The 27,156-nt window shown below is 54.2% G+C and overlaps 1 protein-coding gene across 1 annotated transcript in view; it reads left to right on the top strand.

The window, feature by feature from the left end:
- Positions 1-27,156, top strand: part of PTPRN2 (protein tyrosine phosphatase receptor type N2) — a 624,228-nt gene that overhangs the window by 144,311 nt on the left and 452,761 nt on the right. The window contains exon 3 of the mRNA XM_069587259.1: positions 9,968-10,081. Coding sequence (XP_069443360.1) covers positions 9,968-10,081 — 114 coding nt within the window. The remainder of the gene's footprint in view (positions 1-9,967; positions 10,082-27,156) is intronic.

Genomic DNA, 27,156 nt, shown 5'->3' with positions numbered 1-27,156 from the left:
GTCTGCAGGCCTGTCCGCATCACCCGTCTCCACATGGAGAGCTTCTGTGTCCATCGTCCCTCATTCTTTGGTCAAGTATTTATCACTCTTTAAGAATCATTGTGAAATATACATGGCATAAAGTTTGCCAGGATTCCCTCTTAATAAGACTGCATTTCCAGTGGTTACAGTGCGGGGGGGCATGTGTTCAGTTCTCTGGTTGGGGAACTAAGATCCCACGTGCCATGCAGCGCGGCCAAAAGATTAAAAAAGAAAGCAGAATGTTTAGTGGCAAAAATGAGATGCACAGTAAAATATCATTAACGCAGCAACAATCCATGCGCATAAATAACACACGCACTCGGAACCTGGATTCATTTTAGCCTGAGTGCACGGTTCTGCGGCTCTCAGCACGTTCACACCGTTGTCTCCAGGACACTTCGCCTTCCCAAACAGAGCCTTTCTCCTCATCATACGAGACCCCCACCCCAGCCGCGGGGACCTGCATCTACATTCCGCTTGTGTGAGTTTGATCACTGTGGATGCTTCTCAGACGGCACAGCGGTGAAGAATCTGCGCAAACTCCGGGAAGTGGTGGAGGGCAGGGCAGCCTGTGTGCTGCAGGCTGTGGGGTCACAGAGGGCCAGGCACCACTTAGCGACTGAGCCACAGCGAGGTGCTTGCGGAAGAGGGGCCCCACGGCGCTCCTTGCTCTGCGTGTGGCTCGAGGCAGTCAGCCTGATGACCTCGGGGTTCTTCCCTGCTGTGGCAAGGGTCGGGGTGCCCTTCCTTTCTCGGGCTGGATCATGGTGGACACTTTGTTCACATGTTCAGCCATCAGTGGACCCTTGAGTGGCCTCCTGGCTGCTGTGCCCGCGGAGGTACAAATATCTCCCTAAGGCTGTGCGTTAGACTTTGGTGTGTTATTCCTAAGTAACTTCCACAGGCCAAGCATTCTGGTGAGCAAGACGCACCTTCCCTACTGCAGGGGGGCAGACAGGTAAGGATGGTTCTGGAGTGTAGGACTCACTGGGCATCAGGGGCGGCAGGAGAAAGGGTCCCAGGAGAGAGATCCGGGGGCCCAGACTGGGCTTGGGGTGGAGAGGCCCTGGACTGCTGGGTGGACACAAGTGAGTAGGGGTGGGGCCTCCCACACGGCTGAGCACGTGGAGCCGTGGGGGGCCAGAGCAGAGGGCATCGGAGCGGTCATTGGCCGTTGCTCGGTGCTCAGCTGGTCCGCCTGGGCTCGAAAGCACAGCTGTGGGTGACTCAATGGGTGGGACCCTCCATTCTGCGGAGCTGCGCTCACCCTGTGAGAGTGGAGGGGCCGGGAGGGGCCTGGAGGGGGAGAAGGAGAAGGAGAGAAGGGAGGAGGGCTGGGGCCTGACGCTAAGGCTGGTGTGGACAAGTCCCCGCCCTCCCTTCCTCCCCCTCTCCCCCCCTCTTCCCCTCCCCTCCCCCATTCTTCCCTCCCCCTCCCCTTCCCCTCTCCCCATCTCCTCTCCCCCTCCCCTCTCCCCCTCTCCCCTCCCCTCCCCCTCTCCAGCTGAGGGACCCTGACCATAAGGCTGGTGTGGACAAGTCCCCGCCCTCCCTTCCTCCCCCTCTCCCTGCTCTCTTCCCCTCCCCTCCCCCATTCTTCCCTCCCCCTCCCCTCCCCCTCTCCCCTCCCCTCCCCCTCTCCAGCTGAGGGACCCTGACCGCAAGGCTGGTGTGAACAAGTCCCCTTCCCTCCTCCCCTCCCTCCTCCCCTCCCCTGGCTCTCCTCTCCCCCTCTCCCCTCCCCTCCCCGCTCCCTGGGAGGTGGAACAGGAGTGGACGCAGGGCAGGTGATGGACGGCTGTTTCTGAGTGACTGTCAGCGTCCTGATAAGATGAGGCTGACAGCTGCTGCTCCCGGGATTCCGCATGATGCGCCGTTCTCCTTCAGCACTGCTGACGGCCCGCAGCGCCAGGTCTTTCTATTCTCGTCGGAATAGTCAACGGAACCGGTCCAGGCTGATAAGAGGAGCGGCCTGGTTACCTGGCAACGGGTAGGAGCGGAGGGCTGCTGATGGGAAGATCAGCTGCGGCGATAAACCGCCTTCCTTCCCCGCTGCTTCTCTGCGGACCATGGCAGACAGCCTCGGCAGCCCCAGAGACTTGGGCGGGGTCTGAGCTCCCAAAGGAAGCTAACTGCGTGCTCTTGTGCCAGCCTTGGGCAGGTGCCCCTGCCAGGAGGAGCCTGGCTTCCTGGGACCTACAGGGGAGGTCTCTAAGGAAGCAGGGGAAAGAAAGAAAGAAAGAAAATGAAGTCCCTTAGTCATGTCCCACTCTGCGATCCCATGGACTGTAGCCCACCAGGTTCCTCCATCCATGGAATTTTCTAGGCAAGAGCACTGGAGTGGGTTGCCATTTCCCTCTCCAAGGCAGCAGGCAAAGCACCACTGAAATCCCGCAGCCTGGCCGGCATGTCAGCCTGGCCAGGCAGAGGCAGGAGCGGGGCGGGCTGGCCCGGGGGCAGGGTCAGCCCCACTGGGACCCCGAGAGCTGGCAGCGAGGCTTGACGATCGGGTGCGGTCAGTGGTTTGGTTCCCCCTTCTTCATGGTCTTTCTTTCAGTAAACGCCTTTCATGTGGATGAGACCTGCCGGCCGCAGCGTCAGGAAGCTGCCTCCCTGCCCGCAGGCCCGTGTCCACTCCACTCTCCTCTGCCCTTGAATCTTGCCTTTTGTCTGCTGGTCATTCGTACAAGACCCTGAAATCTTAGAACTGGGAGAGGTTCAGATCATTTAGTTCTCTTCCATTATTTTCAGACACAAACACAATCCAAGCCCCAGACCCCCAAGGGCCGGAGAGGTGGAGTTGCACAGGCTCTGGGCTCCTCCAGGCCAGGCCCCCGGCCGGCGCTGCAAGGCTGAGTGGCCACCACCCGTTTCCGCTGGCCCACGGGAGCGTTCGTCCTGGTCGTTCCATCAGATTTCACGTAGGAAAGGCAAAGGCAACTTGGCCGCTAGAAACTATGCTTTAGCGTCTTCACTGTGATGCTCGGCTGCTCAGACACAAGGTGAGCTCCGTCTCCGTCACCGCGTTTCCTTCTGTGCACGGCTGGCGCAGGGCCCGAGTCTGGCTTCTCACTCTGCTTCCTCCGAGGCCTGCCTTCCGGAACTGGGCCTCTGGTTGCCTTTCAGACGCGAGTTGGCTGTGACAGTGTTTGGTCATGCTCTGCTCTCCTCTAACGACAGCAGTGGCGGGAGCGACACGGAGCTGTGGGAGCCTGGTGCATCTGAGCTGAAACGCGACATCCTTGCCGAGGGGCCGAGGGAAGCGGGCGGCCTGCCGGCGGCTGGAGGGCGGCCCCCACGGGCCCCGCTGTGCCGCCTTCCACTCTCTGTGGGACGAAAGGCCTGGTGCAGGATGAGGGGGTGCTAGGGGGGCGAGCTGCTGCTCAGAAGGGGTGAAGCGGGGCAGGTCCTGCTCTCAGAACAGCTGGAGGCTCACCTGTGCCCAGGGGTTTCCACTCGAGCCCAGAGCCCTCCAGCTGAAGAGACCTTAGGAAAGGTCTGATTTGGCCGTTGTGTTTCAGGAACTGGCGCAGAGAAGGGAGGCCGTGCACCCGGGCTGTACAGCAGGCTGGGGAAATGCCGGGATGGGGCCCTGGCTCCTGCCACTGTCTCCTTGCCCTTTAGTGGGGCTCAGGACACAGCCATGCCACCCGGGGAGGGGGAGCCGCAGCTCCAGTCAAAAATCCAGCAAAAATTATCGATGTTTTCCCTTTCCAGGGAAAGGGATCAGCCTCCCATTCTAGACACATGCTAGACAGACTCCACACGAGCCCTGGCCCCTCAGAACCGCCGGCAGCGTGCTTGGTCGCCTAGGAGGCAGCCGTCTTGTCCTGGGGGCCTTGGCATCCCTCCCGGTCCTGTCCTTGGATCCACCCGCTCTCGGTCCCAGTCTCTGCTCTGCAGATAAGGGGGCTGTGGCCGCGGCCTCAGAATTCCGCTGAGCTCATCAAGCTTTGGGGTCTTCAGTCCTTGCCCGCACCTGTGGCTGCTGTGGTCACTCTGCAGGGAGGTCTGGGGCCTTCCAGACTGTGCTCCCCTGGAGGCCCGTGGGCAATGCCTGCACTCTGCGATGCCTCCTCCCAGAACACGCCCTGCACCCCAGAGCCTCTCTGGGCTGCACGCCCCCCGCCCTGTAGATGCGTGCTCACCTCTGAAGAGGCGGTGGGTCTGTCCAGTTCTTCCGTCTGCACTGCCCCACCCTTGCCGAGACCCCACCCCTCACGGCAGCTCCCTTCAGCCCCGCGGCTCCTGGCACGGAGTGGCCCCAGCTCAGCGCTTCCTGCGCTCCTGGAGGACGGCAAACTCCCTGCCCAGACTCCTAGCCCTTGCGTCCGCTGGACCCGCCGCTCACTCTGGCATCGGACCTCTGCCCTCTTGGCCCCAGTGACCATCCATCCCGCTGCCAAGCCTGCATGGCCCCGGCAGCCCTGTGCGGCCGTCCCCCGGGTCCTCCGCCTCCTTTGAGTGGAGGAGCTGATGCCCCTCTGCTGTCCTCGAGGGTCGTCCCCCGTTGCCCACATCATAGTTAGAGGTAGATGCTGCTCGTGGGAGTGGTGCCCCCGAGTCCAGAGGCCTCGAGAGCAGAGCCTGTGTCGTCCATTTGCCCGAGCGCCTGTCCTGTGGCTCTTCTGCCTGCTTGTCCAGCGGGGCGTTAACGGCAGGGCTGTGTCCCGGGGTCAGGGCAGCGCAGGGCAGCGTGAATGGAGACAAGTCCACTGTGAGAGCAGGAGGGGCCTCACAGACTCGCCGTGGACACAGGCCGGACGTGCACGGGTGTGCTGAGCAGAGTGCAGCCCGCCCACCCGCGGAGGTGGACGAGAAGCTCTTTGTTGGGGAATGGGTGGGGCGGGGGTCAGGTTTCCGCGATGAGTGTGGAGGTTGGAGAAGCAGCTTCCTTGTTCTGTTGCTGAGTTTGGCAGATTAAAACATGTAGGAGGCTGTGTGTGTGTGTGTGTGTGTGTATACACACACACACATTCACATGGACACACATGGACACACACTATGTTACTGTTCAGTCACCAAGTCAGGTCTGACCCTGTGACCCCTGGGCTGCCGCACGCCAGGCTTCTCTGTCCCTCAGCATCTCCCAGAGTCTGTCCCAGGAGTGTCCATCGACTTTGTGATGCCATCCGTCTCGTCCTCTGCTGCCCCTTCTCCTCCTGCCCTCAGTCTTTCCCAGCACCAGGGTCTTTTCCAATGAGTCAACCCTTCACGTCAGGTGGCCAAATTATTGGAGCTTCAGCTACATCATCAGCGCTTCCAGTGAATATTCAGCTTTGATTTCCTTTAGGATGGACTGGTTTGACCTCCTTGCAGTCCAAGGGACTCTCAGAGTCTTCTCCACACCACAGTTCAAAAGCATCGATTCTTCTGCGCTCTGCCTTCTTTATGGTCCGACTCTCACATCCGTGCATGACCACTGGAAAAGCATAGCCCTGACTAGATGGACCTTTGTCAGAAAAGCGACGCCTCCGCCTTTTCATACGCTGTCTAGGTTTGCCACAGTTTTCCTTCCAAGGAGCTATCCTCTCTAATGTCACGACTGCAGCCACCATTTGCAGTGATTTCAGAGCCAAGAAGAGGAAGTCTGTCACTGTTTCCACTGTTTCCCCATCTATTTGCCATGAAGTGATGGGACCGGATGCCATGATCTTAGTTGTTTAATATTGACTTTTAAGCTGGCTTTCTCACTGCCCTCTTTGACACTTATCAAGAGGCTCCTTGGTTCCTCTTCACTTTCTGCCTTTAAAGTGTTATAATCTGTGTATCTGAGGTTGTTGACATTTCTCCTGGCAATCTTGATTCCACCCTGTAACTCATCCAGCCCAGCATTTTGCATGATGTGCTCTACATATAAGTTAAATAAGCAGGGTGACGATAAACAGACTTGTCAGGCCATGCAGGGCCACCCAAGGAGAACAGGTCACAGTGAAGAGTTCTGACAAAATGTGATCCGCAGGAGGAGGGAATGGCAAGCCCCTCCAGAACGCTTGCCGTGAGAGCCCCGTGAGCTGTTCAGAAAGACGCACACTATCCGTTCAGTTCATTCCTTCAGGTGTTTCCACCTCTTTGTGGCCCCATGAACCGCAGCACACCAGGCCTCCCTGTCTATCACCAACCCCCGGAGTTTACTCAAATTCATGTCCATTGAGTCAGTGATGCCATCCAGCCATCTCATCCAATGTCGTCCCCATCTCCTCCTGCCTTCAGTCTTTTCCTGCATCAGGGTCTTCTCCAATGAGTCAGCCCTTCGCATGAGGCGGCCAAAGTACTGGCATTTCAGCTTCACCATCAGTCCTTCCAGTGAACATCCAGGGCTGATCTCCTTTAGGATGGACTGGTTGGATCTCCTTGCAGTCCAAGGGACTCTCAAGAGTCTTCTCCAACACGACAGCTCAAAAGCATCAATTCTTCTGCGCTCAGCCTTCTTCACAGTCCAACTCTCACATCCATACATGACCACGGGAAAAACCATAGCCTTGACTAGACGGACCTTTGTAATGTCTCTGCGTTTTAATACACTGTCTAGGTTGGTCATAACTTTCCTTCCAAGGAGTAAGTGGTCACCATCTGCAGTGATTTTGGAGCCCAAGAAAATAAAGTTTGTCACTGTTTCCATTGTTTCCCCAACTATTTGCCATGAAGTGATGAGGCCAGATGCCATAATCTTAGTTTTTTGAATGTTGAGTTTTAAGTCAGCTTTTTCACTCTCCTCTTTCACTTTCATCCAGAGGCTCTTTAGTTCTTCTTCATTTTCTGCCATAAGGGTGGTGTCATCTGCATATCTGAGGTTTTTGACATAATTGGTATTTATATTGATGACACGTTATACACATACTCGTGAAATACACACACACAGTAGACATGTATATGCACATACACATGTAGGTAGACACACGTTCAGATACATACACCTACACACGTGTGTACACACGCACACACAGACACACATGTAGACATGCAGCACACGCGCGCGCACTCATGCCTTTCAGCAAGGTGAGAAAGACGGACTGCGTCCTGAAAAGTGCTCTGATAAGACGGCAGCGCCGCAGCGGCGCGCGCCGGGCGAAACCGCCGGAAGCCGGACACTGAGAACGGTGGGCGCGGCGAGGGTGCGGAGCCCGGGGACGCGGGTGCGTGCTGGCCGAGGTGCGAAGTGGCGCCGCCCCTTCGGGCGAGGGGGCGGTGGCTGATCACAGAAGCAGGCGCGCCCGCACCGCGTGGCCAGCAGCTGCGCGCCTCGGCATTCACCCAGAGGGACTGCCGGGCGCCCACGCAAACCTGCAGACGGACGCCTCGGGCAGCGTTGTCCATCACCGCCCGAACCCGGGAACAACCGCGGGGTCCTTGGGTGGGTGAGTGAGGGGAGAAGCGGCGGCCCACCCAGATGATGGGAGATCACTCAGTGAGTGAGAAATGAGCTGTCAGCCCTTGAAAAGACGTGGAGGGAACGCACATGAATATTACTGAGAGACGCCAGCCTGAAAAGACCCAGCACTGTGTGATTCCAGCCAGATGACGCTCTGGAAGAGGCAGAGGTACGGAGACGGTGGAGCGTCACCGGCTGCCTGGCGAGGGAGGCGCAGGGGTGGGTAGGGGGGCTCAGCGGGCGTGCAGGGCGGCAGGGCGGCCCCGTGTGGAGCTGTGTGGCCGCACGCCACTCCACCTGCGTTCAAGCCCGAGGCCTGGGCAGTGCCGGGACCAAGCCCTCGCGCGCCCGGTGGCTCTGCCCGCAGTGCTGGGTCATGGGCGGTCATCAGTGTAGCAAAGGTCCCGTTTGACCGGAAGGCTGATAGTGGGGAGGCTGTGCCCACGTGGGGCAGGAGGCTGATGGGAAAGCCGCGTGCCCGCCTCCTAATTCTGCTGTGAGCCCAGCACTGCTCTGAAAAATAGAGTTTATTAATTACAATGATCCGCTGGGGGACGGTGTCTCTGCTTCATCAGCATGGCTGCAGTCTAGGGGCAAAGAGAATCCACAGTTAGCTTTCAAGCAATTCCGTTTTTAGATAAAACTAATTCTGAAAGCACAAACGGCATGATGTATCATGTTATATATATATATCTAAATATCAATTTAAAAGAAAGGTTTCAAGAAAATCTAGTTGACGTTTTTCTTAGAATATATTTACAACACTGTCCACCACAAACCAAATTTAAAGAATTATTCCATTATACTGCAGACCGGAAGTGACTTACAAGGTGTGTTCCAAAAGACATAGGAATGTCTCTGCGTGTTTCCCTCCGCGCCAGCCTGAGTGGTGGGGTGCTCCCTGTGCGTCTCAGGTGGGTCCTGGAGGCCTGGGGCCCGGGGGCTCAGCTGCTGGCGCTGACCTGCTGGCCCCTGCCTGCGCTGCAGGCCGACACTCGGCTTTCTCGTCTGTGAGGTTTGGGGCCGATGCGTCCCAGGGCAGCTTCGGGTCCCTGCTTTCGGGGTGTTTGGGTTCAGAGTGTGGAGGGGAAGCCCGTGTGCTCTGAAGAACGTGCTCTCGCATTCTCCTCCCCAGCGCCACCCACAGGCACTGACTGGAGCTCTTTGCGGGAAACAGGGGCAGGGGACACGGACACACACTGTCTGAGTCCCAGCCACGCAGACTGTCCACCCTGCCGGCGATGGCGGGGGCGAGACTGTCCCTTAGGGTCAGCAGGGCCCCAGCCCCTGGTGGCAGGCGGGTTGGTTTTAGCCGCGCTCAGAGGAGGGGCAGTGGCCAGTCCGAGAGGGAGGCAGAAGGCTGAGCCCCACGGCCAGTCGGGCAGCTGGGCAAGTTGCCGCCTGGGTCCTCCAGGCTCCGCAGAGGCCCCAGAAATCCAGGAGCCGCTTGCGATACTTCAGATGCCTTTCTGCCGCTCCTGCAAGGCATCTTGGTGTGAGCACAGGGAGCGCCCGACCAGCAGTTACCCGCCAGCCCGGCCGGCAACGCGCTCCTGATAATTAAATGGGCCGCGTGTGAAGGGCTCTCCTCTGCTGCACCCCTGCAGCGAGACTGTGAACAACGGAGGCGCCTCCGCCTGCAGCCGCGCAGACGCACCCTGTGTGAGGCCCTGGGCCCTGAATTAGCCTTTTGTACCCAAGACAGTGATTTGAATGTTTGAACCCCCACAGGAAGCTTGTCTCAAAGTGAACAATTCCCAAATAAGGGCTAATTAGGGCCTAAATTAATTAGAAGGTGCAGTTTGAAAAGAGGTTGAGGAGCAGAGTCTGTCATTTCAGACAAATGGGACAGAGCGGGATAAATGGGGCCCCACTAATATCTCACTCTTCCCGGAGCCCCCCTTCCCTTCCGCGTTCTCAGGAGGCCCCCGGAGGCAGCCCCACTGGCCTGGTGGCCCCACCGCCGGCACCTCCTGCAAACCAGCGCGTCTGGCCTGTCTCTCCCCTGGAAACCAGCCCTGAGTGCTGTCCACTTTGTGGTCACCAGACGGTCAGAAGCAAAGCTTCACGTCACAAGTGTGTTGGTCTCAGGCTGAAAAGGACAGAAAGGCGAGGGGTGGGGGTGGGAGGGCGAGCTGGAAGGCAGCCTGGAAGCCACGCTGCACTGGATTCACCTTTGTGTTTGTGGTTTTCACGATGAGCTGCTTTTTGTTTAAAACCATTCCTTTCCATTAGGCCTCCCTGGTGGCTCAGATGGTAAAGAATCTGCCTGCAATGCACGATACTCGGGTTTGATCCCTGGGTCGGGAAGATCCCCTGGAGAAGGGAATGGCAACCCACTGCAGTATTCTCGCCTGGAAAGTCCCATGGACAGAGGAGCCTAGCAGGCAACACCCCGTGGGGTCACAAACAGTCGGACACGACTTAGCGGCCAACACACCACAGGCTCATTCCTTCCCAAGGGCTTCTGACCCTGGCAGTTGCTCGGAGCTGTGCCTCGGGCTCGGCCAGGGCTGTCCGCCCGTCTGTCTGTCTCCCCCTCACGGTCTCTCTTCTCTGCCTCCCTTCTTGCAGACGGAGTGTTTGGACGGTGTCAGGAGTTTCCGGCCACGGACACGCTCCGCTATGAAGTGTCACCGGGGGTTCTGCAGCACCTGACGGCCACCCTGCAGAGGCTTTCCCGCACAGGTGGGCGGGCCCAGCCCATCCGCGTCCTCCCGGGTGCTGAGGTGTTAGAAAAGGAGCGGGTCAGCCAGCCAGTGGTGGGCAGGGAGAGGCGGCCTGGGTCCCTCCCAGGAGCTGTGGCCGATGCTGTGGGTCAGTGGCGGTGGAGGGTCAGTGCCCAGGAGATGACCGCACTGCTGAGACCCTGGTCCCAGTGTCCCAGCCCCGCCGCCCAGCTCCTCGGGGCCTGCAGTCAGGCGCCTGTGGCCCTGGCTGAGGCCGAGGATCGGGCGAGAGCAGCTCCTACAGAGAAGGGGTGTCTCCTCCAAAAGATGGCGTGCATTCACCCCCAGACCCCAAGGACCCGTGCTGTAGCTTCGGCTGCTGCAGCCACCCAGGCTCCACGGCGTCCTGTCTGCTGCCGACCCTCTGGGCCCAGGGCTGTGGGCTGTGCATGTGTGCCTGTGTAGACCTGTGCACATGGGCCCATGGCGGCCTCCAGCCCCGTGTCCTCCATGTCCCCACATCCCCTGCATGAGTCTCGGGGGAGGAAAGGTGATGAGACCCCTGAGCCCCAGAGGATGCTGGGGGCTGGAGTGCTGGCAGGAGGCAGTCGCTGGTCTGGCGAGGGGAGAGCGTGTTGCCTCTGCTCACCACCCCTCTCGGCAGCAGCAGCCGGGCCCCAGGCGGGTCCCGTCCTGGAGCTGCAGCTGCTGACCCCCAGGGCCCGCTGTCTGCAGACGGCATGTGTGTTGAGGGACCATCAGCCCTCCGTGGTGGCAGCCCCAGCCCCTGCCAGCCCCCTATGGATTGCTGCTGCCTTTGGCCTGCGAGTTTGTCAGTGGAAGTCGTGGCGGGTGGTGCTGAGTGGGGCAGTTTGGGTGCCCTTGCACCTCGATGACCCTCACCCCACAGGTCAGGGAGTAGGGGCATCCTAGCAGCTACCGAGTGCATGTGTTCCAGGCCAGGGAGCAGGCCCAGGATGGCTCTGACCACTGGCCGGTAAGCCCCAGGGTGTCTGGTGGATGCTGTGAAGTTCGGGGTCTTCTGGTGCTAGTATCAGCTGAGGGCCGGTCCAGTGGTCACTGGAGAGTCTGCTGATGTCCTTTCCTGGTCAGAGGCCTCCTGGGGGCAGACGGAAGGATGAGCATTGCTTGTGTGGCAGGGCCTTTCCTCCAGGGCCCCCGTCACCCCCGCTGCCCTGCCATTCCAGGGCCCCCGCCCCTGACCCCCATTCCCGGGCCCTGATCTGGGAGGTGGAATTCCTCCATCTGGAAAGTGCGGGAGGGGCCATGACGGTTCTGCTGCCTCAGTGGACACAGGGCTCTCCTGCCGGGCAGGCCCTGGGCGCCAGCAGAAGGCCGGCCAGTCCACTCTGGGAACGCTGCAGCGGCTACGAAGCCCAGGTCTCCGCAGTCCCTCCCTCGTGGTCAGCGCCCCAGGCCACAGGCCTCCCCCTCAGTGCTGAGTGCCCCCCCGCCCCGGGCCATGCCTCCCCCAAGCAGTGCCCCCAGCAGTCCCGGATGGAGGCACACAGTGCCCACTGCATTCCTGACGTGCAGGGCCTCTCCTGAGCTCTCAGAAGAGGCTGGGCTCACAGACTTATTCCTCGTGACCCCGGGGCCCTCCAGAGCCAGGTCTACTGTGAGCCTGTCACGGGACGAGGAGGCTGCTGCGTGTCCACCTCACTTCATGGAGGCCCGTGCTCCTGTCTGTGTGGGCCAGCGGTGGACGGTCAGCAGGCCCACCTGGCCCAGCTCCGTTCGTCCCCCTTGTCTCACGGCTCGGCCCCACGCCCACGGGCGTTCCTGCTGCTGCAGAGTGGCTGGCTGCGCAGCTCTCTGTGTGCCCTGCTCTCATGGCCAGGCCTCACCGTCTGGGCCTGGCGCAACCGTCCAGATGCCGGCGAGACGCTGTGTTCTGGGAGGGTCTGCGGACTGCAGGACCACCAGCTGGGGGTCAAGGTTCCTCAGGAGAGGACGGGTGCCCTTCCCTGCAGAGCAGGCTGCAGGGCTCCATGTCTCCGCTGGGTCAGGGTGTGTCCACACCCGCGTCCAGCACCCTTCCCATCGCAGTCTGATCACAGGCTCAGACTCTGGGCTCCTTCCAGAGGGAATTTGAGACACACGGAGGGTGCGTCATGGAGGAGGCAAAACAGACAGGGAGTGCGTTGTTAAATGCGTAGGTGTCCCTGCTGAGAGCAGTTTTAGATGACAGAAAGGCTGAGCGGAACGAGTAGGGCGTGCATGCCTGCCCCCAAAGGTGCCCCGACTCCGGGGGCGCCTGGATTGGCACTGAGCGTCAGCGTTGCCGCGTTAGGATCAGAGGATGCCCATGGCTCGCTCTAGGGTTAACTTTGTCCTGCACATTCTGTGGGTTTGACAGACGCATGATGTCACGCAGCGCCGTTCCGGGTCTGGGTGGGGAAAGCTCGCTGCCCTAAGGGCCCTGTGTGCGCCTGGTCATCCCCACGCCCTGCGTCCTGGCAGCCACTCCCCTTCCCACCGCTGTTTCCAGAACGCCACATAGCTGGGATCAAGCAGTGTGTAACCTTTTCAGACTGGCTTCGTGTGCTTTGAAGTTCCTTCCATGACTTCTGATGGCTTGATAGCTCACTTATTTTTAGCTCTGAATGACAGTCAGTTGTCTGAATGGACCAGTTTTCCAGTTGACCCACTGAAAAACATCTTGATTGCTCCCAACCACTGGCAATGGGGAATTGAGCTGCTATGAATGTCCGTGTGCAGGGTTTTGTGCGGACAGGAGTTTTCAACGCCTTTGGGTAAATACCAGATCTTACAGTAAGAGCGCACAATTTTGTAATTGACTGTCTCCAAGCAGCAGCTGTGGCCGGTGAGGGCGGGGTCGGTGGGGGACTTCCTAAAGCTCTTAGAGGTGCAGTTTCTTCATCGGATGAATGTGGGCATCAAACAGGGCCATCGTGAAGGTCAAACAATGACATCAAGTAAAGAGCTTTAAACCTGTTATAAATGTACTTCCGAATGTTGGCTATTATCCCTCTGATGCTCTGTCCCCAATTTATGGAGCTGTTATCCAGTTCACAGGCCTCCCAGGTGGCGGTAGTGGTAAAGAGTGAGTGAGTGACAGTCGCCCAGCGGTGTCTGACTGTGACCCTATGGACTAACCCGCCAGGCTCCTCTGTCCATGGAATTCTCCAGGCAAGAATACTGGAGTGGGTCTGTTCCTTTCTCCAGGGGATCTTCCCAACCTAGGGATGGAACCTAGGTCTCCGCATTGCAGGCAGATTCTTTACATCACCCGGGAAGCCCAAGAATACTGGAGTGGGTACCCTATCCTTTCTCCAGGGGGTCCCCACCTGCCAGTGTAGGAGATGTGGGTTCGATCCCTGGGTCAGGAAGATCCCTCGGAGGAGGGCTTGGCAACCCACTCCGGTATTCTTGCCTGGAAAGTTTCATGGACAGAGGAGCCTGGTGGGCTACAGTCCACGGGGTCACAAAGAGCTGGACACAGCTGAAGTGACTTAGCATGCATGAATCAACCAGTTCATACCCACCTATTTTTTCTCTATTGCAAAGTTTCTGCTAAGTTGGTTAGCTCTGTGCCTCGACTCTGATGCCAGAAGAGCAGCCATCTCTCACAGGACACAGGTATGCTCTAGGTGTTTCCTTACATCAGTGGTGGTGATGATGGCGACGCAGGTCGACTCACTGACCGATGAAGACGGCCGTGCCTCAAGGGAGCCTGTCCAGAGGCTCCCCGTGGCCACCAGCGACGGGACAGGCGGATGCACCCTCGGGGCCTGGAACGGAACCCGCGTCCTTCCCGGAGCCAACTCAGCCCTCCCCGGACGCCCGTTCCTTCTGTGGAACTCCTCCCCCTCCCCCAGAAACGCCTGTTCTTTCAAACTTTCTGTTTTCATGGGCTCCAAAATCACTGCAGATGGTGACTGCAGCCATGAAATTAAAAGACGCTTGCTCCTTGGAAGAAAAGCTGTGACCAACCCAGATAGCATATTAAAAAGTAGAGACATCACTTTGCTGACAAAGGTCCATCTAGTCAAAGCTATGGTTTTTCCAGTAGTCATGTATGGTTGTGAGAGTTGGACTATAAAGGAAGCTGAGCACTGAAGAATTGATGCTTTTGAACTGTGGTGTTGGAGAACACTCTTGAGAGTCCCTTGGACTGAAGGGTGATCAAACCAGTCAGTCCTAAAGGAAATCAGTCCTGAATAGTCTTTGGAAGGACTAATGTTGAAGCTGAAGCTCCAATACTTTAGCCATCTGATGCAAAGTGCCGACTCATTGGGAAAGACCCTGGGAAAGATTGAAGGTGGGAGAAGAAGGGGACTTCAGAGGATGAGATGGTTGGATGGCATCACCAGCTCAATGGACATGAGTCTGAGCAAACTCTGGGAGATAATGAAGGACAGGGAAGCCTGGCATGCTGCAGTCAATGGGGTCACAAAGAGTCAGACATGACTGAGCAACGGAACAACAACAATTTTGTGTTGAGGTAAACGGCGAAGGGACTCAGCAGACGTATACATGATCCGTTCTCCATGAAACCCTCCTTCCATCCAGACTGACACTTTTCACTGAGCAGAGTTCCCTGTGCTTTATAGTATGTCCTAGTTGGTTATGCATTTTAAATGAAGCAGAGAGCACCCTGTTTTTAAGTTAGCTCCCACCAGCCAGTCCCGAGCAGGTTGCGCTCAGCGTCTTGGGAGCCACGTGGACGCCTCCCACAGAAGCTGGAGCAGTTCTGGGCTTGGGCTCCTGGCGGGGATAGCATTTCAGCTTCTGCTGCTGGGCCACCAGAGGGCGTGTTGGAGTGCCTGGATCGGCCCAGCTGCTGTGCCTGGTGGCAGGTTACATTTCCTTGTGTTGCCACTGGGGGACTTCCCCGGTGAGCCAGGCGGTGTAGACGAGAAATAAAATTTTATAGGCTTGGTTGAAAGCAACACCGTGGGGATACTTGTGGTCTCCTAAAGTGCATATCCTAGCACTTTCTGGAAACGATCTTGTGTTTCTCTCTGGACCCATCTGCCCGCTCTGCCTGCTAACGCTGTAGCTGTCTGCCCTCCCTGCCTCTGCCCTCCCGGGCCAGCCCGCTGGAGGTGGCGACCCCAGGCCTTAGGGGTAGCCTCCTGTCCAGACTCCCATCGCCCTTGGGTGTGAGGCTCAGCTTCTGCAGGTGAGACCTGCAGTTCTTGTACTGAGTGATGCTGGTTCCTGGGGAAAGCCATCCCACTCTTTGTCGGGGGTTGTTGGTATCCTGTTTTCACCCTCTCGCATGGAAGACCTCAGGAGGCAACCTCCCTGCCATCCAGTGGGCTCGGCCGCGTTGGGCAGAGTGGGCGGTGCGTCTCCGCTGCCCCGCCTCTTCACAGCCACGCCCAGAAACACAGGCCCGGTCCCAGCGAAGGCAGCGGCTGGCGGGGCTGTCAGGAGCCTTCCTTTTGAAGAATGGAAAACGGGGCTTAATTGTGTAACATAAATACACACACGCAAGAACAGAAGATGTTCACGTTTATTCACTACTCTTGTCTCCCGCTGGCAACATTGTTTCGTGAGTGGATACATTGTTCTCTCATGTATTAAATTTTTAAAAATGCATTTCACTTCTGACACTTCATTAAAATTCAGCATGTAAATGTCACTTGTTGGCACGTAATTTGGTGTCATAAAAACAACTTTGGATTTACTTCCTGGCAAGAGTCTCCTGATATATTGAGCTGTATGTCAAAAGCAAGAAACAAAAACGCAAAAATTAAAAATCTAACACAATGTCACATTTCCTTAAAAGAGAATGAGAAGGCATCCCCTAATGAAGTGGAGCAGAGTGCAGGAAGCCAGCACGGGCGGCAGAGGTGGCCCGGCGCGACTGTGGCTGCGGTGCCGGCCTGCGTGGGAGGCTCCCACGGTCAGCGGGCTGAACTTTGACCCCTGCTTGGCAGCTCCCCAGCTGCTGGTGCTGAGAGCAGTCCCGCCTTGCCTTTGTCTCGGCCTCTGCTCTTCTGCGCTCAGCATCCCACTCGTGTGCGCGGCTGTATCTATTGACCTGGGTGCCTGGTGTCTTGGTGAGTCTGAGCTGCAGTCTTCCCGGGGCCTGCGCTGACTCCCGAGCCCACAGGAGCCGAGTCACTGCCCTCCGCCGCTCCATGCAGCCTGCGTTTCCATGCCCTCCGCTGCTCCATGCAGCCTGCGTTTCCGTTGCTGGTGGTGACGCTGCTATTCCTCCCTTTATTTCTTGCCTCCTGGCAGCTTGTTACGGGATTTGATGCCTAGAGCCTTTTTTTTTTTTTTTTGCCCTTTTGAAAAATGTGAACTTAGTTTCCCTGAACATTTAGAAAGAGGCTAGGCTCCTAAAGCTTTTCTATCTCTGGAGCTCGCCCTCCTGTGGGTTTGTGTGTGTGTGTGTGTGTGTGTGTGTGTGTGTGTGTGTGCAGTGTCAAAAAACACGTGGCAGGTTACTTCACTTCATTACCGTGATAGAATTGGCAGGCCGCAAGTGAAGCCTTTGGAGGCGTAGACTTTAGTAGCTTTTCTTATGTTCAGATGTTCACCGCCGCTGTCCAGCATCAGGAACTAAACCTCAACGACGACTCAATCCTCACTCCATCTCCCTGCCCCGGTGCTCCTGGCTACCGCGATCTAGTTTCTCTCTTAATGGATTGGGCTGTTTTGGATATTTCATACAGACGAGTCCATACGAACATGGCCGTCTCGTGTCTGGCTCCTTCCCCTTGGCATACGCTTTCAAGCTGTGTCCATTCTGGGGCGTGTGCCAGCTCTGTGCTCACTTTTAAGGCTGAATAATATTCTGTTGCCTGGATATACTGTATTTTGTTTATCCATTTATTAGCTGTTAAAGTGCTGCACTCAATATGCCAGCAAATCTTGAAAACTCTGCAGTGGGCCGCAGGACTGGAAAAGGTCAATTTTCATTCCGATCCCAAAAAAAGGCAATGCCAAAGAAGGTTCAAGCCACGGCACAATTGCACTCATCTCATATGCTAGCAAAGTAATGCTCAAAATTCTCCAAATGAGGCTTCAACAGTACATCAACTGAGAACTTCCAGATATACAAGTTGGATTTAGAAAAGGCAGAGGAACCAACGATCAATTTGCCAATTTGGATCATAGAAAAAGCAAGAGAGTTCCAGAAAAACGTCTGCTTCTGCTTTATTGACTATGCCAAAGCCTTTGACTGTGTGGATCGCAACAAACCATGGAAAATTCTTAAAGAGATGGGAATACTAGACCACCTTACCTGCCTCTTCAGAAATTTGTATGCTAGTCAAGAAGCAATAGTTAGAACCAGAGATGGATCAATGGAGTAGTTCCAAACTGAGAAAGGATTACATCAAGGCTGTATATTGTCACCTTGCTTATTTAACTTATATGCAGAGTGAAAGTGAAAGTGAAGTCACTCAGTCATGTCTGACTCTTTGCGACCCCGTGGGCTGTAGCCCACCAGGCTTCTCTGTCCGTGGGATTCTCCAGGCAAGAATACTGGAGTGGGTTGCCATTTTACGTGAAATGCTGGGCTGGATGAAGCACAAGCTGGAATCAAGATTGCCGGGAGAAATAACAATAATCTCAGATACACAGACAACACCACCCTTATGGCAGAAACAAAGAACTAAAGAGCCTCTGGATGAAAGTGAAAGATACGAGTGAAAAAGCTGGCTTAAAACTCAGCATTCAGAAAGCTAAGATCATGGCACCCAGTCCCATCACTTCATGGCAAATAGATGGGGAAACAATGGAAACAGTGACAGACTTTATTTTTGAGGGCTCCGAAATCACTGCAGATGGTGATTGCAGCCATGAAATTAAAAGATGCTTACTCCTTGGAAGAAAAGTTATGACCAACCTAGATAGCATATTCAAAAGCAGTGACGTTACTTTGCCAACAAAGGTCCGTCTAGTCAAGGGTATGGTTTTTCCTATGGTCATGTATGGATGTGAGAGTTGGACTGTGAAGAAACCTGAGCACTGAAGAATCGATGCTTTTGAACTGTGGTGTTGGAGAACACTCTTGAGCATCCCTTGGACTGCAAGGAGATCAAACCAGTCAATCCTAAACGAAATCAATCCTAAATATTCTTTGGAAGGACTGATTGTCACACAAATTATATTTTTATACATTATCTATCTTTCAAAACAGATTCACAATTATTGCCTTGTGTAGTTACTTTTAATTTGGAAGCAAGAAAAGTTGGATACACAAAATATACATGTTCTGTCATTTCCATTGCCCACATAGTTACTTTTTGCTGTGCTTGTGATTCCTTCACTGGGATGATTTATTGTCTAGTTTCCTTTTGCTTTTGTCTGAAGCAACCTCTTTAATATTTATTTTAGGGAACATCTACGAGCAGTGGATTCTCTGTTTTTGTCTTAATTTTGAAAGATAGGTTTGCTGGGTATAGAATTCTTGACTGACCGTCTTTCTTTTGGGATTCTGAAAGTGTCGTCTCTCCGCCTGTGGTCCCCAGAGCCTCTGATGGAAACTGGCTGCTGGCATTGTTGAGGACCCATTGTTGAGCACCCATTGTTGAGGCCCCATTGCTGAGCACCCATTGCTGAGGACCCATATTGTATGGGATGGATCGCTCCTTCTTGCGCTTCCAGGATTCTCAATTTGGCTTCTGTAAGTTTGATACTGATGAGGCACTCTTTGAGTTTGCCCTACTTAGAATTTCTCAAGCTTACGGATGTCTGGATTTATAGTTTTGTCAAATTTGGGGAGTTTGGGCCGTTATTTGCTTAAATATTCTTTCTGCCCCCTCTTCCTCCTCCATCTGAGGCTTCTGTTATGTGTATATTTGGGACATTTGATGAAGCCTCACCAGCTCTGTTCATTTTTCATCATTCTCTTTTTCTTTCTGCTCCTCAAGCTGGATAATCTCAACTGACTATCTGCAGTTCAGTTCAGTTCAGTGACTCAGTCGTGTCCATCTCTTTGCGACCCCATGAACTGCAGCCTGCCAGGCCTCCCTGTCCATCACCAACTCCTGGGGTTTATCCAGACTCATGGCCATTGAGTCAGTGATGCCATCCAACCATCTCATCCTCTGTCATCCCCTTCTCCTCCTGCCCTCAATCTTTCCCAGCATCAGGGTCTTTTCAAATGAGTCAGCTCTTTGCACCAGGTGGCCAAAGTATTGGAGTTTCAGCTTCAACATCAGTCCTTCCAATGACTATAGTCAGGGTTACTGATTCTTACTCTGCCTGCTCTGATCCACTGTTGAGCTCTTCTGGAGAACTTTTCATTTCATTTTTTAATAAATTTTAACTGAAGAATTTCTATTGTTTTTTAATATTATTTTATCTCTTTATTGATATTTTCTATTTGATGACTCATTCTTTTCATGAATTCTTTAGACATGGCACCTTTTGGGTTCTTGAACATCTTTAAAATAACTCCTTTAAGCTGTCTAGTAAGCTCAGCATCCAGTTCCTTAGGGACAGTTTTTATTATTGTTTTCCCCCTCTACGTGTGAAGTGTACTTTCTTATTTCTTTGCATGTCCCCAACATTTTCATTAAAAACTGGACATTTTAAATGATACAGCCTGGCAGCCCTTGGGATCAGATTCTCCCGCACTCCAGGTCTGCTGTCGTTCCGTTTATGTGGTGACTCTGGTAAACCAGTGCTCTACGGCTTGTACTCTGTGTCCCGAGTGGCCACTGAAGTCTCCGCCCAGCTAGCTCAGTGGTCAGAAATGATGGGACCAGTTCCCTTGAACACCTGAAACCAAGTCTCTAGGCCTTGCAGTTCTGTGTATGCTGGGCAGGCCCTCATTGCTCAGCCAGGCAGTGGAGAGCTCTGCCTTGGCCTTGCTCCCTACCGGCTCAGAGCCTGACGGTCACACAGAGGCGAGCTTCTCGCGTCTTTCCTGGGCACGTGCCCCGTCCTGCGCACGCTTGTGACTATGGAGAGCTCTACCGAGCCCTGTGGGTGTCTCGTCGCTGACTCTCTCCTCTATACCTTCTGCTCAGTCTGCTGTCCGCCCCAACAGCTACCCCTGCCCTCAGCTGCTGAGCAGCTCTGTGCACCTCTAAGTGCTTTCAGCAGCTGCCCTGGGGACGAGGCTTTCACACACGGTGAGCTGTGAGTCAGATTTTACAAAGGCCTGTTGGGTCATCTAGGGAACCACAGGCAGGTCGCGTGGTGACAGTGCCCTGGTAGTGAGTCTGAGAAGGGGCTCGAGCCCAGCCTGCCCTGTCCCATGGCTGCCAGCCTTCCGTTTCTGCTGTGGCTCTGCCTGCTCAGCTCCAGGCTATGGCGGAGCTGCAGAGGCTGGTGGGAACAGGGCAGGTTACAAAGCCAGTCCGTTGATGACTTGTACTGAGAATCAGCCATATTTCTTGAGTAAATGCTGCCCCCCTACCGATTCCTGCCAGCCTTTGATTTCCAGAGTTTTGAAAAGGCTGATTCTGACCACCTTTGATGGTTTTCTCATCATTGTGTTTTACTAAGGACTGCCATTTTTACTATGCCCAGAGCTGGCTTCTTGAGGCTTCTCACCTCCGGTCCTTTTCCTGGACATCGTCTTGGGGTTCCCTGTCCTTGGAGATGGCTGCACTTAGATTTGATCTAAATGTGCTCCTGGATTTTGCCCACTACCTAGTCCCTACCTCTACTTTTATGTGGCAGTTGGGGATTATCTAAAATGTTGCTGCCGCCGCCGCATCCATCTCCCCAGAGTCAGTTGATCGCTGAACTGATTTCTATCTGCCCTCCGTGTATATGAGACAATATGTGTCCTCCCTGTTGCCCAACGTGGACACGAATGCCTGTGTAACCCATGGCCTTCTTCTTGGTGGGAGTACCCACTGCATCACTCTGCATGCAGGAAGTGAGCCATTCTGTCTCCAGAGCATGTCTCAGCCTTGGCTCACACAGCATAACTCAGGAGGCCTCAAAAAAGAGGATGTCTGGGCCTTACCCCAAAGAGCCTAACCTAAATACTTTCATAACAGGCCTGCCTTCAGCAGCTCTTAAAAATTCCCCTGGTGATTCTGATGTCTTAATATCTCTCTCTTTTTTTTTTTTCATATAAAATGGGACTAACAGTCTCTGAATTACCTAGAACTTATTTAAATACAAACATACAAATCACTTTTTCCGTATTCATGTCTTACATTTTTTATCTGAATGTTGTAAGATTTTCAAGTTGCATGTTTAATGGCATTTTACTCCTATAAGGTACATTAATATGGTATATTTTGTTATAATTTTTGTAAAATAATGGAGAATAGCAATACTTGGTATAGTGCAGTATAATTTTTAGATAGTCACAACTTCACTATTCAGCATAAGCTTTCTTTTTGCTGTAAGAAGAATATAGCTTTTTATTTAGAAGATTTAAAAAAAAAACACAAAGTGGTTGAAGGATGTTCCCAGTCCCAACAGCAGAGTATAGAACAAGAGCTCTCAGAATTCTGACCTCAGGACACCTTCATACTACTAAAAATTATTGAAGACCCTAAAGGGCTTCTGTTTTTGTGGGTTAGTGCTATCCGCATTTACTGTCTTAGAAATTTAAAAATTTAAAAAAATTAAAAAGCTACATTTTAATCCATCTTAAAATTAAAATAGTCATAATAAACGATACATAATAACCACAGTGGCTCTGTCTTCCGAAGTATTAAAGTGGTGTGATGCTTTGTTAACGCATTTTTGCATATTTCCTTACTGTTTGTCTTCAGAGGAAACAGCTGGGTCCTCCTGTCTGTTTCTGCACTCATGCCAGGCAGTCTCTGCCCACACAGCCCTGGAAAACTCCAGTGTAATAGAAAATACAATGAAGAGGAAAGTAGAGCCTTAGTGTTTTATGAAAATAATTTTGACCTGTTCCCCACTTAGAGCCCCAGGGACGCACAGAGGCCCTCAGGCTGTGCTTTGAGGACAGCTGCAGAGCAAAGAGTGTGGGTCCGGAGTCAGGAGCTGGCGTCCGCTCCAGCTGTGCCCCCAGCGGGCCCTGTCGGCTCGGCACACACGGCCTGACAGCACGCAGCTCTCCCAGTTTCTCTGCCTGTGGATCAGGGGCAGCCCCACTCCCCTTGGTCTGGCACCCTGGACCCGAGGCTGAGATGGAGTGTGCCGAGGGCGGGTCACTGGGCATGCTCGGAGCATCACACTTGTGCCAGTGGCAGGAGTCAGACTGGGCAGAGGGGACAGAGGAGGGCGTGCCCTGCAAGAGCTCCAGGTCTGGAGGCGACCCCGTGAGGGCACGGGGCTGGGCCTCTGTGCCCCAAGGGGCACCTGGACTGGACACGCTCTGCCCAGGAGGAGGTGCGGGGTGGGGCTTTGGGGAGGGGCAGTTCCCGAGGCGGAGGCTGAGAGCTGCGGGCCACCAGTGTCAGAGCCGGGTGTGGGGGGTGTGGTTTCTTGTGCAGCATGAGCCCCACAGCCACCACAAGGTGACCCCTCCTTTCTCAGAGGCACTTTGTGTTCACATGTTAACACCCCTGAAACCAGCGTGCATCCTACACCAATAGCGCGTCGTCGTTTACCTTGCAGCATTTTGGCTTTTTCTCAGTAAGACTTGAATCAAGGATTTCTTATCTTGGATGAAAAGTAGTGATAGCATCTCATGGAGGTGCTCCTTAGATGAAGTCAGGCGGTGCTATTCTCTAAACACTCAGGAAACGCCCTTCCACGCGGGCGTGAGCGGGGCAGCGGGGCAACACTGACCATCCTCAGCTTAAGACTGCTGGCTGGCGTGACCATTCCGTGGGCCAGTTAATGAATCTAGAGCGTTCTGCTAAGTGTCTCAGGAGCTAAAACGAAAAACCAGAATTGGGAACGCTGGTTAGCTGCTTGTGACTCTGAATGAATACATTTGTTCAGCTTTTCACAACTGGGCACAAACTAGCACACTACAGTTCAGTTCAGTCGCTCAGTTGTATCTGACTCTTTGAGACCCCATGAATTGCAGCGTGCCAGGCCTCCCTGTCCATCACCATCTCCCAGAGTTCACTCAAACTCACATCCATCGAGTCGGTGATGCGATCCAGCCATCTCATCCTCTGTTGTCCCCTTCTCCTCCTGCCCCCAATCCCTCCCGGCATCAGAGTCTTTTCCAATGAGTCAACTCTTCGCGTGAGGTGGCCAAAATACTGGAGTTTCAGCTTTAGCATCATTCCTTCCAAAGAACACTCAGGGCTGATCTCCTTCAGAATGGACTGGTTGGATCTCCTTGCAGTCCAAGGAACTCTCAAGAGTCTTCTCCAACACCACGGTTCAAAAGCATCAGTTCTTCGGTGCTCAGCCTTCTTCACAGTCCAACTCTCACATCCATACATGACCACTGGAAAAACCATAGCCTTGACTAGATGGACCTTTGTTGGCAAAGTAATGTCTCTGCTTTTGAATATACTATCTAGGTTGGTCGTAACTTTCCTTCCAAGGAGTAAGCGTCTTTTAATTTCATGGCTGCAGTCACCTCTGCAGTGATTTTGGAGCCCCGCCAAATAAAGTCTGACACTGTTTCTACTGTTTCCCCATCTATTTCCCATGAAGTGATGGGACCGGATGCCATGATCTTCGTTTTCTGAATGCTGAGCTTTAAGCCAACTTTTTCACTCTCCTCTTTCCCTTTCATCAAGAGGCTTTTTAGGTCCTCTTCACTTTCTGCCATAAAGGTGGTGTCATCTGCATATCTGAGGTTATCGATATTTCTCCCAGCAATCTTGATTCCAGCTTGTGCTTCTTCCAGCCCAGCGTTTCTCATGATGTACTCTGCATATAAGTTAAATAAGCAGGGTGACAATATACAGCCTTGATGTACTCCTTTTCCTATTTGGAACCAGGCTGTTGTTCCATGTCCAGTTCTAACTGTTGCTTCCTGACCTGCATACTGGTTTCTCAAGAGGCAGATCAGGTGGTCTGGTATTTCCATCTCTTTCAGAAATTTCCACAGTTTATTGTGATCCACACAGTCAAAGGCTTTGGCATAGTCAATAAAGCAGAAATAGATGTTTTTCTGGAACTCTCTTGCCTTTTACATGATCCAGCGGATGTTGGCAATTTGATCTCTGGTTCCTCTGCCTTTTCTAAAGCCAGCTTGAACATCTGGAAGTTCACAGTTCACGTATTGCTGAAGCCCGGCTTGGAGAATTTTGAGCATGACTTTACTAGCGTGTGAGATGAGTGCAATTGTGCGGTAGTTTGAGCATTCTTTGGCATTGCCTTTCTTTGGGATTGGAATGAAAACTGACCTTTTCCAGTCCTGTGGCCACTGCTGAGTTTTCCAAATTTGCTGGCATATTGAGTGCAGCACTTTCACAGCATCATATTCCAGGATTTGAAACAGCTCAACTGGAATTCCATCACCTCTACTAGCTTTGTTCATAGTGATGCTTTCTAAGGCCCACTTGGAGAAGGGAATGGCAAACCACTTCAGTATTCTTGCCTTGAGAACGCCATGAACAGTATGAAAAGGCAAAATGATAGGATACTGAAAGGGGAACTCCCCAGGTCAGTTGGTGCCCAATATGCTACTGGAGATCAGTGGAGAAATGACTCCAGAAAGAATGAAGGGATGGAGCCAAAGCAAAAACAATACCCAGTTGTGGATGTGACTGGTGATAGAAGCAAGGTCCAATGCTGTAAAGAGCAATATTGCATAGGAACCTGGAATGTCAGGTCCATGAATCAAGGCAAATTGGAAGCGGTCAAACAGGAGATGGCAAGAGTGAACATTGACATTCTAGGCATCAGCGAACTAAAATAGACTGGAATGGGTGAATTTAACTCAGATGACCATTATATCTACTACTGCGGGCAGGAATCCCTCAGAAGAAATGGAGTAGCCATCATGGTCAACAAAAGAGTCCGAAATGCAGTACTTGGATGCAATCTCAAAAACGACAGAATGATTTTTGTTCGTTTCCAAGGCAAACCATTCAATATCACAGCAATCCAAGTCTATGCCCCAACCAGTAACGCTGAAGAAGCTGAAGTTGAACGGTTCTATGAAGACCTACAAGACCTTTTAGAACTAACACCCCAAAAAGATGTCCTTTTCATTACAGGGGACTGGATTGCAAAAGTAGGAAGTCAAGAAACACCTGGAGTAACAGGAAAATTTGGCCTTGGAATACGGAATGAAGCAGGACAAAGGCTAATAGAATTTTGCCGAGAGAACGCACTGTTAATAGGAAACACCCTCTTCCAACAAACTAGCACAAGCAGATCCTTAAAGGAAGGCAGAGGTGCGGGGTGTCTCCGCGCAGAGTATCTCAGCACAGAGCATCTCAACACCCAGCCCAGAGCAAGCGCTGGCAGGGCTAACGTCTACGCATGCTCGGCCTGCGCCTCCCACGGCCCCCACGCCGGGGACGGGGTGCGGGGCTGGGTGGGTGGTCTGCGCATGCTCGTTCTACGCCTCCGAGGCCCGATGCCGGGACGGGCAGGGGGGGTCTGCGCATGCTCGGCCTGCGCTACAAACTACCCGACGCCAGGTCATGCAGGGGAGAGACCCCGCAGAACGGAGGAGTCATGTGTCCCTTCCACCTGCTCTGATGTTAATACTTGCTGTTCAGGGTCATTGTGAGTCAAGAAAAATTATTAGCATAGACTTCTATCCTTCACCTTCATATTGTGCAGTTCTGGTTTTAAATGCAAGTGGGTGGCACACTGGTTAAGAATTGCCTGCAGTGCAGGAGAGGCAGGTTTGATCCCTGAGTCCGAAGACTCCCCCTGGAGGAGGGCACAGCAACCCACTCCAGCATTCTTGCCTGGAGAGTCCCATGGGCCGAGGAGCCTGGCGGACTGCAGTCCGTGGGGATGCAAAGAGTGGGACACGATTGAGCGACTGAGTACAAACATCAGAGCATGTAATTCACACCCCAAATCACCACAGGTATCCCACTCCAGTCTACAGTTCGGATGTGCGTGCGCACTCGGGGGTGCCAGATGGTGGAGAGCTCTGCACCACTTCCTGATTCGCCTACAGCCTCACCCTGGGCTCCCGGTGGGCGTGAGGACTGTGGGCCCCACCGGCCCCTCCTTACAGGTCCTCACTCAGCATCAAGGGCGGGACTCGGGGAAGTAGCAGGAATCAGCGACGGAGCCCCGGGCGGTTTGTGTTTCTCAGAACACCGCTGCTTGCTTTATGCGTGGGAGGCGGTTATGGGTGCCACAGAGCTGCTCTCTAGGGGCCCCTGGGTTCTGAGCTGGGGGTGTCTCCGAGTCCACAGTGTGAGCGGACCAAGAAGGGCAGTGGGCACACAAATGGGGCACCCCCACACACAAACAGTCACTGAGCGTGCGTCACTAGGAATGCTTGCTTCTGCCTAGGCCCACCTCCTAATTTCAGAGGCAGCGTCTGTGGCTCAGAGGGATATCAGTTGCTTGCTGCGAAAGCGTCCCAGGTTTCACTTAGAACATAGATCCCTTGACTCTCTGACTCTGGGAAGATGTACTTCCCAGAGGAATGGGGGCTTGTGCTGTCCACCTGACCCCACGAGCCCCTGGAGGCTGATTCTGTGAAAGGCGTCTGCAGGACTTGTGGCAGTTCTAACTGGAGGAGAGGGCATGAGACGGGGGAGGCCGTGAGGGTGGGAGAGGAGGCGCATCCCCTGGTGGGCTCACCATGAGCTCCATGCGGGCAGGGTTGGGGTGGGGTGCACCACTGGGGCTGAGCGCGGGCAGCGTGGGGCACAGGTAGCGTGTGTGGGGCAGAACGCAGGGCTGAGATGGTGTGGTGGGGGCACGGATGGGTGTGGCCGTGGGGCAAGAAGGGCCTTCTTTTAACAGCTTTGCCCCTTGCCTGTAAGAGCACCCTGGTCTGAAGCAGGAAGGTCAGGTATGTGGGGAGGAGACTAAGTGGCCTGCTAAGGCCACTGCCAGAGGATGGGCGTGGGCACAGGCCCACTCCTCTGAGCTGGAAAGAGGCCCCTGGCTTTGTGAGTTTTTACACATGTGGCCAGCAGGAGTGGGCAGCCATTGGAGAAGGCCCCCAGCTGTGGGTGATGGGGGCCCTGCCAGATGGGTTGGTGGTCGACCTGCCCCTGACACCTCTGTTCCTGACCCTGATGCACTCCAGCGTGGCTGAGAGCTTGGCCCAGAGCCAGTGTGCATGGCTTGAAATCACAC

This window comes from Ovis canadensis, chromosome 4 (assembly GCF_042477335.2).
Source record: "Ovis canadensis isolate MfBH-ARS-UI-01 breed Bighorn chromosome 4, ARS-UI_OviCan_v2, whole genome shotgun sequence".
NCBI lineage: Eukaryota > Metazoa > Chordata > Mammalia > Artiodactyla > Bovidae > Ovis > Ovis canadensis.
Note: the sequence above shows the minus strand (reverse complement) of the source record. Positions and strands in the feature narration are given on the sequence as shown.